General features: G+C 35.6%; 3 protein-coding genes across 5 annotated transcripts in view; 1 reads left to right on the top strand and 2 right to left on the bottom strand.

Moving 5' to 3' along the window:
- LOC125801235 (zinc finger protein 239-like) overlaps positions 1-15,042 on the top strand; it is a 213,748-nt gene extending 198,706 nt beyond the window's left edge. The window contains exons 1-2 of one of the 2 annotated variants that reach the window (XM_049477640.1): positions 9,225-9,299; positions 12,199-15,042. In XM_049477640.1, coding sequence (XP_049333597.1) covers positions 9,231-9,299; positions 12,199-13,323 — 1,194 coding nt within the window. In that variant the 5' untranslated portion in view covers positions 9,225-9,230 and the 3' untranslated portion in view covers positions 13,324-15,042. Of the gene's footprint in view, positions 1-9,224; positions 9,300-12,198 lie in introns of those variants that run through there. The other variant, XM_049477641.1, reaches the window with a different exon arrangement.
- Positions 1-17,543, bottom strand: part of LOC125801498 (zinc finger protein 239-like) — a 154,288-nt gene that overhangs the window by 4,826 nt on the left and 131,919 nt on the right. The window lies entirely within an intron of this gene.
- The window catches only part of LOC111196357 (zinc finger protein 271-like), a 460,288-nt gene that overhangs the window by 432,363 nt on the left and 10,382 nt on the right, over positions 1-17,543 (bottom strand). The window lies entirely within an intron of this gene.

Genomic DNA, 17,543 nt, shown 5'->3' with positions numbered 1-17,543 from the left:
TTACCCAGTCTCTTTCTGATGGTGGAGGCATGAACACTGACCTTAACTGAGGCAAGTAAGGCCTGCAGTTCTTTGGATGTTGTTGTGGGGTCTTTTGTGACCTCTTGGATGAGTCGTCGCTGCACTCTTGCGGTAATTTTGGGCGGACAGTCACTCCTGGAAAGGTTCACCACTGTTCCATGTCTTTACCATTTGAGGACAATGGCTCTCACTGTGGTTCGCTGGATTCTTAAAGCTTTGGAAATGGCTTTATAACCCTTTCCAGACTTATAGATCTCAAATACCTTCTTTCTCAATTGTTCCTGAATTTCTTTGGATCTCGGCATGATGTGTAGCTTTTAAGGATCTTTTGGTGGACTTCACTTTGTCAGGCAGGTCCTATTTAATGATGTCTTAATTGAGAACAGGTGTGGCAATAATCAGGCCTGGGTGTGGCTAGAGACAGTGTACTCAGTCAGAAACCACAGTGACGGTATGTTTTAACAAGGGGGCAATAATTTTTTTTCACACAGGGCCATGTAGGTTTGGATTTTTTTCTCCCTTAATAATAAACACCTTCATTTAAAAATAGCTTTTTGTGTTTACCTGTGTTGTCTTTAACTAATATTTAAATTGGTTTGATGTTTCAAAACATTTGTGTGACAAACATGCAAAGAAAACACTTTTCATACCACTGTGTGTGTATATATATGACACATTTTAATTTGTTTAATCATAAAAGATGTGTTTGCAATATATTTAAATTTAAATGCATATGGCCTAGGGGTGTGCCATATCGTGTCATACACACTAATATCGCCAGCATTTTGAAATATTGTGCCATATCACCCACCCCTAATTATCACATCAGGGTACTACTTTTTTTTTTTTTTAATTTTTTTTTTTTACTGTTTTTAGCAAAAGAAAAATTCACACTGTTTCTCATTTCCTCATTTTATATCTACTAGAGACAGATTATATCTGTCCAGTATAATTTATTTTACTTTAATCCTGGATATATATATCCATATATCTATGTAGATATTCAGAGTGCATTATTAGAATCATGACATTCTGGATCATTGACTACTCTTACAAATCTGATCAAATTCTTGTATTATTTAATATCTCATATATTCATTTTGTTGCAGTAGTGTATTTTAAAATTATATTTATTTAATTCAGTAACGTTAGCTACCAGTTATAAAATGCTTGCAACTTTAGCTAGCTAGCTAACAGCTACCAATTAAAAAATGGCTGGTACCTTTAGCCAGCAAGCAAACTTTAGCTAGCAAGCAAACATTAGCTACTGATTATAAAACGCTTGCAACTAGCAAACATTAATTATTGGTAAAAAAAAAAATAAAAGCTTGCAGCTAGCTAACATTAACAACCTGTTATAATATGCTTGCAACTTTAGCTAGCTAGCTAACATTTAGCTACCGGTTATTAAGCGCTTGCAACTTTAGCTAGGCAGCTAACATTAGCTACCAATTTAAAAAACGCTGGTACCTTTAGCTAGATAGCTAGCATTAGCTGCCTGTTATAAAAAATCTTTAGCTTGCTATCTAACATTAGCTACTGATTAAAAAACACTGGTAACTTTAGCTACCTACCAAACATTAGCTATCTGTTATAAAGCGCTTGCAACTTTAGCTAGCTACCTAACATTAGGTACCGATTAGTAAAAACAAATTCCACCAATAAATAAAATTATGACTTTCTTTATTATGCTTACTTATTAAACATTGCTCAATATTGTTTGACATATCTAGATAGGTTTACCAAAATATTTAAAATACAGATACCACTTTTAATAAGTGTACATCAATTAACTGTGCATCCTTCAATATATGTGATTACTGGAAAACAATGTACTTTTCTTATTTTCTTTTTACTGGAGTGGCTACTGCAGTTAAGACTGAACTGAATAAAAAAATTAAAATAAATATTATTAATAAAAAATAATTATAACAACAATAATAGGATTAGCTGATATACTGCTGAGTTAATATAGACAAATATATCTCATTAATAAATAAAAAAAAATCCAAACAATAATAATAATAAATATAGCCGCAAGCGGCAATCATCGGGTTCAAGCACCAACTTGCACAATGGTGCCTACTGGAGCATTGAATGGTGATGTGTAAGAAGGTCTAATATGATTGGAGATGCCCTGTCACATTTAGAAATTATCAAGTTTTTCACCTGTTATTAATGTTGAGCAGAGGCCTTTCAACCTGATCAGTGCTTAAATTCACATGTAAATCTAGTGAACTTTGTAGGATATTCATTAAGTGAGTTAGAACTAGTCAAAAGGTGTCTACATGTTATTGGTATTGATCAGGTGGCTTCAACCAGAATGTTCACAAAGTGGTATTCAGATTGACCTTTGAACCTTTGCAGAACAAGCTGAAATGTTTGACCAAACAAGTTTAACTTAACACAAAGGAGTGAATGTTCTGATATGACATGTAATTACGAAGTTATTATAAATCTAGTTCTGAATTAAATGGCGCTTCATCAAGCACCAACTAGCACAATGGTGCCTACTAGAGCATAGGATGGTGATGTGTAAGAAGGTCTAACACAATTGGAGACATTCTGTCACATTTAGAAATGATCAAAAGTCTTTCACCTGTTATTAATGTTGAGAAGAGGCACAAAGGAGTGAATGTTCTGATATGACATGTAATGTCAAGTTATTCTTAATCTAGTTCTGTATTAAATGGCGCTTCATCAGAGTGATATTGTACAGAGGTCTTTAACATTGTGAGATTACAGCAAATACTGCAGAGTTACAGCAATTTAGGTTAGAAATTCCAAGGACGCACAGATTGCTTGATGCCTGGAGAGTATTGTATGTGAAATTTTCACAAATGTTTTTAATGAACATTTACCTAGAGACTCTACAGTGTGCAGCAAGACTGAAATGGAGGTGATAGGCCAAATATCCAGAGAGTAGTTTCAATATAGCTATTTTCAAACAATTAGCAATTATGAATGAACAAAGCACTTTTTAAACATAGTTGTATTGAGAAATTTGTCAGAGCCACTGTACTAAATATGGCAAAAACAATTAGATGTCAAAATAGTACAGCATGATTGACATATACTCGTTTTTTTGGAACAGCGCCCCCCAGTGGGCGGATTGTTTCAGCACTTTGCAGGTCACTACAGTGTCTCCACCTGAACATAACTGCCAAATATCATCCAGATTGGGCAACATTCAGCCTGCCAAAATGTCTGCTGAATGCTGATTGGCTGATGGTGTTCAGCCATGTTGATTGATTAAGTTGCCCTTTGAACATCCTTTAGAGGCTGTATGATAGATTCTGCATGCAAAGTTTCAACTTGCTTGGTTGCACGGTTGCTGAGAAACAGTGCTCCAAATTTACCTCTTGAAGTGAATGGGGCATATATCTGGAAGGACTAATTTGCATATGGCGGCCATATTGTTTACATATTTCAACTTTTTCTTAATGAATATTGAAGCGCATGCTCTCACGAGTGTTTTGATACCAAACATGCCAGGATTGGTCAAAATTCCTAGGACTAGTTTGCACAAGTAGGTTTTGCATATTATGCAAATTAGCAAAAAATCTATATAGACGGAAGTGCATGGTCCAAATTGGAAAGTTGTTGGTATTGACCCAAGGAATCCATCTAAAAAGAATTTTGAATGTAGGTCTTATGGTTTTAGAGTTATTGAGAAAATTGTGAAAAATGAATTTCCTTGTTTATAGCGCCACCACTTGACCAATCGGTGCCATTTTTGTTGTCCACCGAGATGCACTGATCCTACATCTACCTACCAAGTTTCATTTCTCTATGATTCTCCGGTTTAGGCTGCACAACTGTTTTTTCAGGAGAAAAAGAATAATAATAATAATAAGAAGAAGAAAAATCTTAGCAAAAACAATAGGGTTCTACGCACCTTCGGTGCTTGAACCCTAATAATAATAAAAGGATTAGCTGATACACTGCTGAGTAAATAAGTAAAAATATCTCCAATAATAATAATAATAAGAAGAAGAAGAAGAAGAAGGATAATCTGATATACTGCTGTGTAAAAAAAAAAAATCAGAGAAGAGAGAAATAAGCTCATAAACTCTTAACTATTACCTAAATGAGTGAATTCTCTACAAAAACACTTTTTAATCTGTCTTATACTCGAATTAATAGCAGTATTTTTAACTTTAAACATGTTTTTAACCACTATTTATTCATAAAACACGGAGCTCAGCACCTACCCGCAGCACAGAAACACACAGACCGCTGCTGAGGTACGGTGGCTCAGAAAGACCAAACGTAGCGTAACTGCAGTTCACCACTAAACAGCAGGGGCCGCCAAAACTTCATTTAACAGCATTAAAGTGCCTCATTTTATAAAGTTCATCTTAAACAAAGGTATTTTCTTACTCTGTTACACTTACAACAGTAATAAACGCTGTAAAATAGTTAAGTTATACTTTAATTAATTCTTAGAAGACAAGTTTAGACATTATTAACCATTAAAATGCATTAAACAAATGGCTAATTAGATTATATTAATATAGTTACAGTATAACTTTATTACTGTGCTACACTTGCTTCAGTAGTAAATATTATAGCCAAATAACAGATTATTATATTCTAATTATTCTCAGTTTTTTGCATTCTGATAAAATATATGATTTTGATGTATCATAACAATGTCCAGTTTCTCAAAGCGCCATGCATTATTATTATTATTATTATTATTATTATTATTATTATTATTACATGTATTAGTTAAGGGGCTGTTTAATAAAACAGTGTAGCTAAAGATGAAAAATGATTTTTCAATTATGTTTATTATTACAGTAAAATAGTGAGTTTTCGGTTAAATCATTCAGCTAATAATTATTATAAAAACACTAGAGAGAGAGAGAGAGAGGAACTCCATACCTTCTGTAGTTCAGCTGATCCTGCTCTTCCTTCGGCGCTGCGGGAGGAACAGATCCGTGACTTTCCCGTCAAAATAAAAGTCTGCTCGTAAAAATATAAAATTTAAAAGGAGGAGAAGGTCAGGTACGAGGTGGAATTTCACTAATAATAATAATAATAAGAAGAAGAAGAAGAAGAAGAAGAAGAAAAGGAACATTATGACATCACTCTTTGATCAACTTTACATTGTTAAAAAATACACAATTTGACAACCAGCATCATATGTTACATTAAATAATATAGCTAAAAGCCACAGATCTTTACTGTTCGCCTAGAATAAAACATGCTGTCAGTAGCTCAAAGAAATTTCTTTATAATGCTACTTTTATTAAAGAGTTGTCCTGATTCAGAATATATTGATAAAGTGTCAGCGCAAAACTGTCTTTTCCACCAACACTAGTTTTAGTACAATTTTCTACCTTTTCTTTTATCTATATTATTTAATGTGTTTCAGTTTCAAATAGCTATTAATTCGTTTTATACTCTTTATTTTCTCAAACTAGTTTATAGTATTTTATTTACAGACTCAAAACTGATTTTTATATAATTTTAATGGGGCGTTTATTTTGACAGAAAATCTTTTTGGATTCTGGGCAAGCGTTGCTAGAATCACAAAGGTCCTCTCCATGAAGCTCAGCCTCATCCGGGTTATGGAGAGCCCCGCCCACTCCTAAAACTCTCATTTAAAACACTGTATAACTACTTTTCTGGGGTTTTCCTTTAATTTAACAAAGTATTTCACTAAAATAGAAATAAAAACGTACCTCTATATTTCCATTTTCTACACCTAATCTTTTTATTCAGTAGATTTACTAGCATTACTGCTACTGATGCTGGAGTTACACACAGAGCTCATTTAAAAGGATTAAAACTGCAGCTTAAAAGCTTTAACAATATCTCTGTGGTGATGAAACAGTTATAGTTGTTCTGTTTTTTTCTGTATAGTTGTACAATTTTTATTCTATAAAGTATCAAACATTTATAAAAATACAAATCCAGTACAAACATTTTATCTAAAATTCATTTAAAATATTATGGTTATATTATATTTACATTTACCTTCTTGATGTCCTGCAGGTTCTTGAAAAGGAGATCGTACTGCAGCAGATCTTGTTTGTTGCTCACCTTGTCTAAAGTCTTACTATTTATGTATTCTGAAAGCTTTCCATAAATTGCGGCCATTCACAGCTCCTCCCTGTAAAATTACTCTCTGACATCACAATGGACCATCCTGATTTCTGTATAGAAGGGTACTTCACACTTGTAAACCATCAACAGTGAGGACCAAGTCAAGCACATTAAGAATCATTTGTTAACATATGGGTTCTTGGTGTAAAACACTCTTACTTATTGAAAGAATCGTAAAGATTTTATAGTTCTAATAGATCTCTGTATTGAAGAAAGTGTTGAAAAGAAATGTCACAAATTCTACTTTAACAATAGTTCTGGCCTTTGAGTAAAATTGGTAAGTGCTGTTTGTTGGGGTAGTTTTAATCCTCCTGTTATCTTCAAATTTACTAACACCTTTTATGTTTGGGGTCAATTTCACCCCAGCTATTTCAAACTACAAAAAAAATATTATATATTAAGAACATTTTTACCCAAGTTTATGTCACATGCTATATTTGTTTGTTGACTACTTGAATAGTCATTAAAAAAAACAAAAAAACATTTGTAATGAAAAAGATTTAATGTTCTTTTGAATAGTAACAAGTATTATGTTAAGGTCCAATTTGACCACAGGAAAAAAAAACGAGCAGAAATTCATGCTCAGTCACATGGCAGTCTGGATTGTAAAGAAGAGGATCCTACTTGTTCCATTCATCCCATATTGCTGAGTTTATTAAGATCTCATCAGTCCTGCCTTGTTTCTGTGTTATTGAAGCGTAGGACACGGAGGAGACATGGACTGTGTTTAGAGACGTGCTGGATCTGTCTGCAGCCCAAACACCTGTTCTTTCTTCACCTTTTGACTTGTACTCTCCAAACTGAGCAACACAATGTAGACTTACATGTGGGATTAAATCCAAGTCTTTCTAACTATCCCTCTATACACACACCTCCCTCTAAACGTATCATCTACAGTAGTTTATCCTTTTAGATTGATGGTGTTCTGAAGAACTCAAATGCTGATTTTATGTTTGGACGTAGCTGACAGCGTATCTGCTGAGACCTGGAACTATTCTGATTACATTAGCAGCACTAAGTTTATCGTTTTCGTCAAGTGGAGAGACAGACCATAATAAGATTTTACTTTTGGAAGTTAGTCTGTTTTCTATTGGTTGAGAGACAAGAAGAGGATCTACAGTAAAGGGCTCATTCTCATCAGATGAGGATTCATTATAATCAGGATCCTCTCTAAAGTCCTCCTTTTTCTCAGACACATTCTCCTCTATGTCTCTGTCATGGTGAAAGAGATGTGAGAAATCCTCACTGAGAGAAAACCTTTTCTTAGACGTCATTTTCAGTAGAGAGAGAGAGCAGAAAGAGAGAGAGACAGAACACATAGAGAACTGGTTTAGAAGCTGCTGTGAAACCTTTTATATCTCTACATAACCACTATGTTGTGTGAACAAGATGTTTTCAGGAACAATATATTCCTCCACAGAATGAGAAATATCAAGTTCTCATGAGAATTATGTTTTCCCCGCCCCCCTGTCGTGTGAATTGTTAGTGGTTCTTGCACTAATACAGTTATAATTATGTTATTTTAGGGATCTATTTTTTTTTGAAGATTATAAAATAAGACGTCATATTGACCTTCACATCATTCAACACAAATGTGGGTCAAATTCTGATATTTTTTATGTTTTATAAAGCTAAAATAGCGTGGGGTCAAATTTATCCCAAACAACACTAATGTATACAAAATGTGTAAAAGACACAAAAAAACATCCCATTAATTTTATGTTTACCCAGTTGTCTCTATTAAAAGAGGAAAAGTCACCAAATATGAAGTAAATAAAATGAGATTAACTAACTTATTTAAATGCGTTAAACATTGAAAGGGGTCAAATTGACCCCAAACATAAAAGGAGGATTAATTGACTCAAGCAACCAGGGGTGTTTGTTTTATTCCTACACAGAACCTGATATAATCTGGCCCAAATAGTCTCAACATCAGTAACTTCTTCCTTTAACTTGTACAAAAAATCTGTCTAAATTGGCTAATATTTTGTAGTAGAATGAGAATGCTTGCTGGACTTATTTTGGAAAAGTTAAAAAAGTTTTTTTTATCATTCTATGAACAAATAAACTCAAACAAATCCATTTTATTTTTACAAATAATTAGTTTAAAAACTGAATTTGCAAAAAAAATTGCATATGAAGTTTCAAATGCTTTTACAAGTGTGAAGTACCCTTCTATACAGAAATCAGGATGGTTCATTGTGATGTCAGAGAGTGATTTTACAGGGAGTAGGTGTGAATGATCTCAATTTTTGGAAAGGTTTCAGAATACATAAATAGAAAGACTTTAGACAAGGTGAGCAACAAACAAGATCTGCTGCAGTATGATCTCCTTTTCAAGAAGCTGCAGGGCATCAAGAAGGTAAATGCAAAGAAAATGTAACCATAATATTTTAAATGTAATTTAGATTTAAAAAAAAGTGTCTACCGGAATCAATGTCACAACAGCACTGATCTTTCTATAGTAATTAGTAAGTGCTGTTTGTTGGAGTTGTACAGGAGCAATTAGAGAATCTCTATAGAGGAAAAAACTCACTTCAGAATCTGCTCTGAATCTCAAGCCACTTGACAGAGTTGGGAATGTACAAATATTTTTTTATTCTATAAAGTATCAAATATTTACAATGTATTATTTTTAGCAAAGTAATAATTTATAAATGTTTGATACTTTTATAGAGTAAAATTTTACTATTTTTTTCAAATCAGAACAACTTTAACTGTTTCATCACAGCAGAGATAATTATTAAAGCTGCTTTTAAACTGCAGTTTTAATCCTTTTTAATGAGCTCTGTGTGTAACTCCAGCATCAGTAGCAGTAATGCTAGTGAATTTACTGAATAAGAAACATTAGTTTTAGAAAATGGAAATATAGAGGTATGTTTTCTGTCCTATTTTAGTGAAATACTTTGTTCTACTTTGTAAAATTAAAGGAAAACTACAGAGAAGTAGGTTTACAGTGTTTTAAATGAGAGTTTAAGCTGTTTAGCTCCATTCAGCTCCATGCATTGAGGACTCCCTCGCGGGCTCCCTCTAGCGGTGATGTGGTATAATGTGATGTAGCGGGGGAGGGGGCGGGGCTCTACATAACCCGGATGAGGCTGAGCTGGGGGGTCTGTAGCTGGAGCACCGGAGGAAGAGCAGGATCAGCTGAACTACAGAAGGTATGAAGAAGTTTCTCTCTCTCTCTCTCTCTCTCTCTCTCTCTCTCTCTCTCTCTCTCTTTAAGGTTAGCGAGCGCTGGATGTTAATCTACACAGATTTCTCCTCTGAAAACTGTTTATTTGGGTGTTTAAAGTGCTTATGTTTATTTACAGTAAGCTTAGATTTACAGATTCTTTCAGCACTAAGGCAGGAGCATTAGCATTAGCAAAATTAGCTTGTAAAATGACCCAGTGTTGTTGTCAATACCACACCTAACAGCTAAAGTTAATTATAAAGGAAAGGATTAAACATTACAGACAGCTTGTACATTATCCTACCATTTAGACTATATAACAACAACGTAATACAAATTTAATGTGTTTAAGGCTTCTAGTAGTATATTATAGTTTGAAATTGCCTGCTAGCTTAGCTTAGTTATCGAAATAGCATTGGTTAGGTTACCTAAAGTGGGCTACAACCTTCACTTACCTTCAAAATGAATGTACCCTTCTATCCAGTTGCTGTTTTTAAAAAAAAAAAAACGTATTTTATATTTTTCTCCATCGTTCATGGTACATAAAATCACACAGCTTTTTATGCAGAGATTTAAAAAAGAGTTAGCAATAGTAAAATGTTTTATGATGTGATTTATTTTGTTAGAATGTTTAAGTGTTCTTCTACAGTGGGAGCTGATATGTGTCCTTAACGCGACTGGCAGAGAGAAAAACTGTTTAATAGGCAGAACTGGCCCATAATAGAGGACCAAAGTAGCTGGTGTTAACTAGCTAGCTAATGTTGCCAGCGTTTCTTTTTTAACCAGTAGCTAACATTATCTAGCTAACCAATGTTCCCAGTGTTTTTTTAACCAAGTAGCTAATGTTATCTAGCTAGCCAATGTTCACAGTGCTTTTTTTAACGAAGTATCTAATGTTACCTTGCTGGCTAATGTTGCCAATGTTTTTGTCCTGTCACCTAGTGTGGACTTTTTAAGAGGGATCTTGCAACACAGTAGCGATAGCAGTGAGCGTGGTGGCTGAGCTGTGAGAGCAGCTCTTAACAGAAGAGGAAAATACAGGTAGTTGCGTAGAAGATGCTTCTGCTACTTTTAAGCTATATGTCTGGCTGCATTTTGGCTCCAGTGGAAACAATAAACGGTAACAGAGTGACCAACAAGATACAAACCATATATAAATACTGTAAGTAAAATCATACACGTCACTGTTTCATAGGCAGTTGTACTATCCCTTAGCTCTGTACTGTATTAAAAAAATGTTTTGTCTCTGTTTACACTTCAAGCGAAGTCTTAATATGACTGGTTATGGTTATGCATAGTTAAATTACAAGAGATTTAGGAGAAAATAACACAAACCATAGGCTTAATATGACTGGTTGTGGTTTGCACTTATTGTTTGCACTATATAAGACCTAGAAAAGATTTATTTTTATTTGTTATTCTTATTTTTATTTCTTATAGAATAAATGTAAGAGAAACCAGCCTGTTAAGTTTGCGTTATATGATTTTGTCAAATAAAACAAAAACTAGTTTTCAAGCTATTTTTCATTTTTGAAGTTTTCATTAAAGTTTTATTTTTAAATCTCGTCTTGTTCTTGTGAACCCATTATCGTGTCTCGTCTTGTGATATTAGTGTCTCGTCACACCCCTAATTAAAATGTAATTGCTGGAGTTGTGATGGTATTTAGATGCAAGAAATAAGCCTCCACTGATACTGTACTTTGTATAAAAGAACATTTATTATAATAAAATAATTAAAAAGCACCCGGGTTTCTTTGTGAAAGCGAACGTTAGCCAATCTTATCCTGAGCTCTCTGCCTCGTCATCGACCCACTCAATCTGTAAAACCCAAGGATTTATGTCTTTCGGTCCCTCGTCTGGAAAAAAGTAATATTATCTAAATATGGAAAAAGTTAAGAGTCAGGACAAGAATTCACTCTCTCTCAAGCAAATTCATTCCAAACTGCTGAAATACACTGAGTTCATATAGTAATTTTATTTTATTCACTAAACGTTTTGTAACTTTCCAGGACAACTAACAGGAATTGATAATATTTAAGGTGGAAGTGCTAGAGTGATTTACTGCTTTAGTAACATTTAGTTAGAGTTGATGAAATTTGGAGCTGCTGCTCTGAATCTGCTGGTGTAGAGCTTCTGCTGCTCTTTGGTTATGCAGATGAAGTTGGGCTTCGACCGGATGCTGTGATACGCCACCATTTACTAAATTGATTTAGTAAACAAATCAGTTAAGCCATTGATGTGGAGCTGCAGTTTTTCTGGGTAAAAAGCACAATTACAATTACATTTCTCACCAAATTTTCCCTTGTGATCTACATATACAAAAAAAAGGACTTGAAGTCTGAAGCTGATGTGGGGGGGAAATAATGTTATCAGGAGTAAAAAAAAAATCAGTAATATAAAAGATAAAGTGGTGTAAAGGAAAAAGCTTCGGACATCATTAGTCATGTGATCAATGTAGAACGAATCAACCATCAGCAGACTGATTCGAACCAATGCATGTCGTTTTTTCGGCACACGCTTAAAAGCTTCAGATTAAAGGGTAGCATAATTTTTTTTCTTCTTTCTTTATGTTCTCAGGTTCTAGTGAGACCAGAACAGAATCTAGACTGTCTGTCTGAACAGTGTGAATTCTTTATAAAGGCAGTAATCAGGCATCAACCTGATTATTGCAAGTGGTAAAAGGTGGGCTACCTCTAGTGGCTGGAGGACCACCAGCACCCCTTTTACACTAAGGACTTAGAAGTGGAAAAAAATACTGAAACATTTATGGTAATATGAAGATGTCTCAGGTGTCAATATAGTGTATCTGATTTAGGCAGTTCTCTTCAGTTAATTGACCTGCTTTTATTTTAATATACAATGGCATTTTTCTTTGTTTTTTCCAGAAATTAAATTATTCTCCAGAACTTCATCACCAACAACCAGGATATTTAACTAAGAGCAATGTTAATGCTGAAAGAGTTGAAGCACAAGCCGTCCTGAAGAATCTCCAGAACACGCAGAAATTGTTTGCTACATTTAAAAGGCAAATGAAGCAAAGTCCCAACATGGAGAAACATCAGCACTCTGTCAAGAGTTTTACTAAACAGAGTGATCTCCACCAGCGCATTCACACAGGAGAGAACCCATATCACTGCTCAGACTGTGGGAAGAGTTTTACTCATCAGAGTAAATTCAAAATACACCAGCGCATTCACACAGGAGAGAAACCGTATCACTGCTCAGACTGTGGAAAGAGTTTTACTCAACAGAGTAAACTCAAAATACATCAGCGCATTCACACAGGAGAAAAACCGTATCACTGCTCAGACTGTGGGAAGAGTTTTACCGAACAGAGTGATCTCACAAAACACCAGCGCATTCACACAGGAGAGAAACCATATCACTGCTCAGACTGTGGAAATAGTTTTACTCAACAGACTAAACTCAAAATACATCAGCGCATTCACACAGGAGAGAAACCGTATCACTGCTCAGACTGTGGGAAGAGTTTTACTAAACAGAGTAATCTCAAAATACATCAGCGCATTCACACAGGAGAGAAACCGTATCACTGCTCAGATTGTGGGAAGAGTTTTACTCAACAGAGTAATCTCAAAATACATCAGCGCATTCACACAGGAGAGAAACCGTACTCCTGCTCAGACTGTGGCACAAGTTTTAATCATCAGAATACTCTCACACTGCATCAGCGCATTCACACAGGAGAGAAACCGTATTACTGCTCAGACTGTGGAAAGAGTTTTACTTCACAGAGTGATCTCATAAAACACCAGCGCATTCACACAGGAGAGAAACCGTATTACTGCTCAGACTGTGGGAAGAGTTTTAATCGACAGGGTACTCTTCAAATTCACCAGCGCATTCACACAGGAGATAAACCATATTACTGCTCAGACTGTGGGAGGAGTTTTACTCAACAGAGTAATCTCAAAATACACCAGCGCATTCACACAGGAGAGAAAATTATCCCAAATTTGTCCCACGACAAGTCAAAGTGCAAATCGTAAATCTTTCGGACAGAACACCTTATCCTACACGAATGTTTCACTTTGTCGAGTGGGACAAAGGATTTTACAGATTCAGCAAAATTATTCTTATCCAGCGATTATGTTCATTGAATTTAATGTTATGTTTTCTTGTATGTTTGATATTCCAGAACATTTTTTGTGAGACAGAGCTCAGTTTTTAGGCTAGTTACGGTAGGAGTTCAGTTTTGAAGAAGGGAAGGTAGTTCGAGTGAGGGCACTGCCAGTGCTTGCACCAAATGTTAGATTAGCATAACTTAGTCTTTAAAATTTAAATGTTGTAGTTGTTGTTAGTAGGGGCAGCACGGTGGCGCAGTGGGTAGCACTTCTGCCTCACAGCAAGACTGCCTGGGTTTGATTCCCGGCTGGGGCGACCCGGGTCTTTCGTGTGGAGTTTGCGTGTCTGTGTGGGTTTCCTTTGGGTGCTCCGGTTTCCTCCCACAGTCGAAAGACGGCACGTTCAGGCTAATTGGATGTCAGATACAAATTGCCCCCTAGGTGTCTGTGTCTTTCTGTGTCTGTTTGCCCTGCGATGGATTGGCGCCCTGTCCAGGGTGTATCCTGCCTTCCGCCCGATGCCGGCTGCACCCCCCCCACGACCCTTAATGGATAAAGCGGTTGTTAATGACTTGACTTGACTAGTTGTTAGGAGTAAAGTAGGATTCTTAGCCTGCAACTATGCGTTTGGGATCAAACCTTCAGCGCTTATGATTAGCTTCAACCCCCAGAACACTCTAAAAGCCTTGGAATAATCTTTTTCAAACAGCCTTAAATTTCAAAATGACATTTCCTGACTATTTCTTCACTCAGCCTCGCTCAAGAGCCCTAAATGCAAGTTTAGGGTAAACATTTTTTAATTCTTTTGACATTCCTTTAGACGCTGTCAGTCGTAAACCTGGATTTAGGACCGTTAATGTTTAAACATCTGGAACTGTGCACAATTGTGGTTTTGCCAACAGCACCATCACCAGGACAAGGACAGGACTGCCGTACTTGAGAGAGTGTTCAAGACTTAATGAATGCATTGGAAATTGTAAATTCACCAAATATCATACCAATTAAGGGGTTTGTGCTTAGTTATTTCTGCAATCACTTAGAAATAAGATTCATAAAGTTAGGAGAAATGTTCTAAGCTTGGAATTCCATTTTTAACATTGCAGACCACAAGTCAGTGGGCTGATAAGCGACTCTTTTTTAACCAACCTCTCCCACGGTCGTAAATTCCGGTCAGCAGCTTTGTCTAAACATTCACTGCAGAGGGAATGTAATTTTTCACTAAGAATTACTTAAAATATAGATTGACTATATAAAAAAAGGTGTTTTTACAGATATTTACCAAATGCCACTTCTGGTATATGTGTTTGGATATGTCCTGATTAAATTTTCCTATTGAAGTCTGAATCAGCAAGATTTAACTAGCATTTGATAATTTAGCTATATTTGGTTATTAGTGGTTTAACCATGTTGTATCTTTTAAGTGATTTAATTGGGTTTAAATAATAACATGACTCTTGATCTCTTTTTGACAAGGTACCATCCATTGTTGTATTTCTAAGATTATCTTGTAATTGTAAGATTGTTGTTTCCTGAATTTATCCTCACAAACTGGTATGCTGAAGACTGTATTTTGATCCACTGTTTAATTGAGTTTTCTTTTGGTTTGGTCTATTAGTAAAATAAAAAAATCTCTCACTAGCTGAAGCATGGTGACCATGTGGGGGTGTTTTATGGCCCTTTGTGAACAGATCATCTTCCTCGCCAAAGTTTGAAATTGCTCCTAAACCAATTAAAACACAGACACTTGGGCCACAGAGCCAATCATAGCTTAAGGTCCAAAGCAGGTTTAAGCTACAGACTCAGTCAGTTATGGGCAGAGAGTTTTGGAGTCAGTTGAGGAGAGAAGTGCAGAAAGATGAGGGCAGATAGAGAGCAGTTGGAGAAGAGAGAGTAGGGAGCCCAGAGATGGAGGAAGGATAGACAGAGAGGAGTTTGGAGTTTAGTTTTTTTTACTAGTTTAGTTTAGTCAGCTTAGTTTAGCATTCTTAGTATAACTCATTTAACCTTTTTCAATAAAGAGTAACTGTTTATTTTACCTTGAGTGTATTGACAAATATCTTTCAATAATGATTACTTATCTTAGTATCTATAATTACATAATTATTGTGTGAAACCTTGTATTGTATAGGCATTAACCAATACTCACATTATATTGGATCATTTTTACTCACAGTGTATTTTACACGCAATTATATAGAAGATTAACCAATAATCACAATATATTCTTTACATATATAGTAAAACATTGTTTGATCAGGCATGTGACTAACACAGACTCTATTATATGACAAATTAACCCACATGATACATTTACTAACACATTAACATATAACATATGAGATGTAGCTCAGGCTTGAAGTATTTTGTTTTACTGCATGACCCTAACTAACGGTCATCAATTCGACTGGTACGGGGCTAATTTGCTACAAAAAGGCTATTAGATCAAAGCAGCCTTTTGGTGAGTGAGTGCCTCCCTAAAAAACCTCTGCTTCAAAGCGGGGGGTGACGCACACACACAGATAGTGCCAGGATGGAAGAACACAGTCAAGGTCAAACACTAGTGGTCCTGTCAGACACGTGAAACTTCAGTATTAACACGTGCATGCTAACATGAGATGATTTTAACAACGCCTCATCAACAGGCTTACGTCATTTTGGGTATAAAACATGGAGTCAGATCAGAGGGGGGTCAGAACTTATGCTGGGACGGCTGTTAGACGGTCTTTCATGTGTGGGTTCTCCTGAATATTCAGCACTTTGTAATAAATACCTGGTTTGCTTTCAACTTCACTCCACCTGTCTGACTCTCTCTATCAAACGAACACGCAGGGGAGTTGTACCCCGGACGAGAGGTGGGGGTAGCCCACCTTTCATTTTCTTTTCTACAACAATTTGGTGACCCCGACCTCTGAACGAGTCTGACGAAGGACAGCATCCGGCACTGATCCACTCACGGCCGAACTTAACAAACCAGGTAAGCAGAGCCGGTTTAATCAAATTCTGCATATTGGCTATTTCAAATTTGAGTGGAGCGGCTGTCGGGCTGCGGTCTGGAGGGAGCAGTAAGCATACCAATGTATTTTACTCGTCTTTTGTACATATGTGAGTAGAGACAAGGGTCTCCTCAGGAGTTGAGACAAGGGTCTCCTCTGGTTTTATATATAGGTGAGTTGAGACAAGGGTCTCCTCAGGAGTTGAGACAAGGGTCTCCTCTGGTTTTAAGGATTGGACGCTGGCGTGTCCCCCCGGCTTCTGACGAGATGTTCGGATAACGGCCAGGTGTAAGCCTACCTCGAGATTGATCCGCTCGTGAATTGGTTCAGAAAATAACAAAAACAAATAAAAAACAAATAAAATAAAATATCATAAAAAGTACATAAATGAGGTTCAGAAAATAACAAAAACAAATAAAAAACAAATAAAATGAAATATAATAAAAAGTCAGTAAATGAATAAATAAAAATATATAATAATAATAATAATAATATAAGCAGATACTGTTGCTGCTCTAGACATTTGGTATTATTAGTAGGCGCTGTAACTATTATGAACTTCTACTAGTTGTATAAATAATAGTTCTGGTATGATACGGTGGTTGTAAGGATTTGTTCTTAATGCAGATGTAAATGATGACAATTCTAGCATTGGATAACAGGTGTGCCTTGCCAGGCAGGGGGCTGTATTCCCATAGATTAATGAGGGAAATAGAGTAATACACAGTGAAAATGGGGGACAGAGGTGAACAGGGGGAAAAGGCTTTTGTATGGGTAGATGGATAGATATATATATAAGACAATATAAGGATATAAAAGACCTAACTATACAAGGTAAAGATCTATCTGTAAATGGAGCAGTGCAGTAGATATTACTAATGGCCATAAATAATTACATAAATAAAAGAGTCAAGTGCGATGACATTTATTACAAAAGTGACTGATGTGACATAGAACTATAATATAATATAATATAATATATGCATACGTTATAAGACAGTTCTAAAATAAAATAAAAAATGTGAAAATGTGAATACCCAATCATGAGTAAAGTGTACTTTAATGTAAGCAAGGTTGGGGAAGTGTTAATATTAATAATTAAGTTGTTGAATAATGGTGTGTGACTGGATAGATAATTAGAGAATTTAGAGA

Source organism: Astyanax mexicanus, chromosome 4, assembly GCF_023375975.1.
Source record: "Astyanax mexicanus isolate ESR-SI-001 chromosome 4, AstMex3_surface, whole genome shotgun sequence".
NCBI classification, from domain to species: Eukaryota; Metazoa; Chordata; class Actinopteri; order Characiformes; family Acestrorhamphidae; genus Astyanax; species Astyanax mexicanus.
The sequence above is the reverse complement of the archived record's forward strand: the minus strand, read 5'-3'. Positions and strand labels throughout refer to the sequence as shown.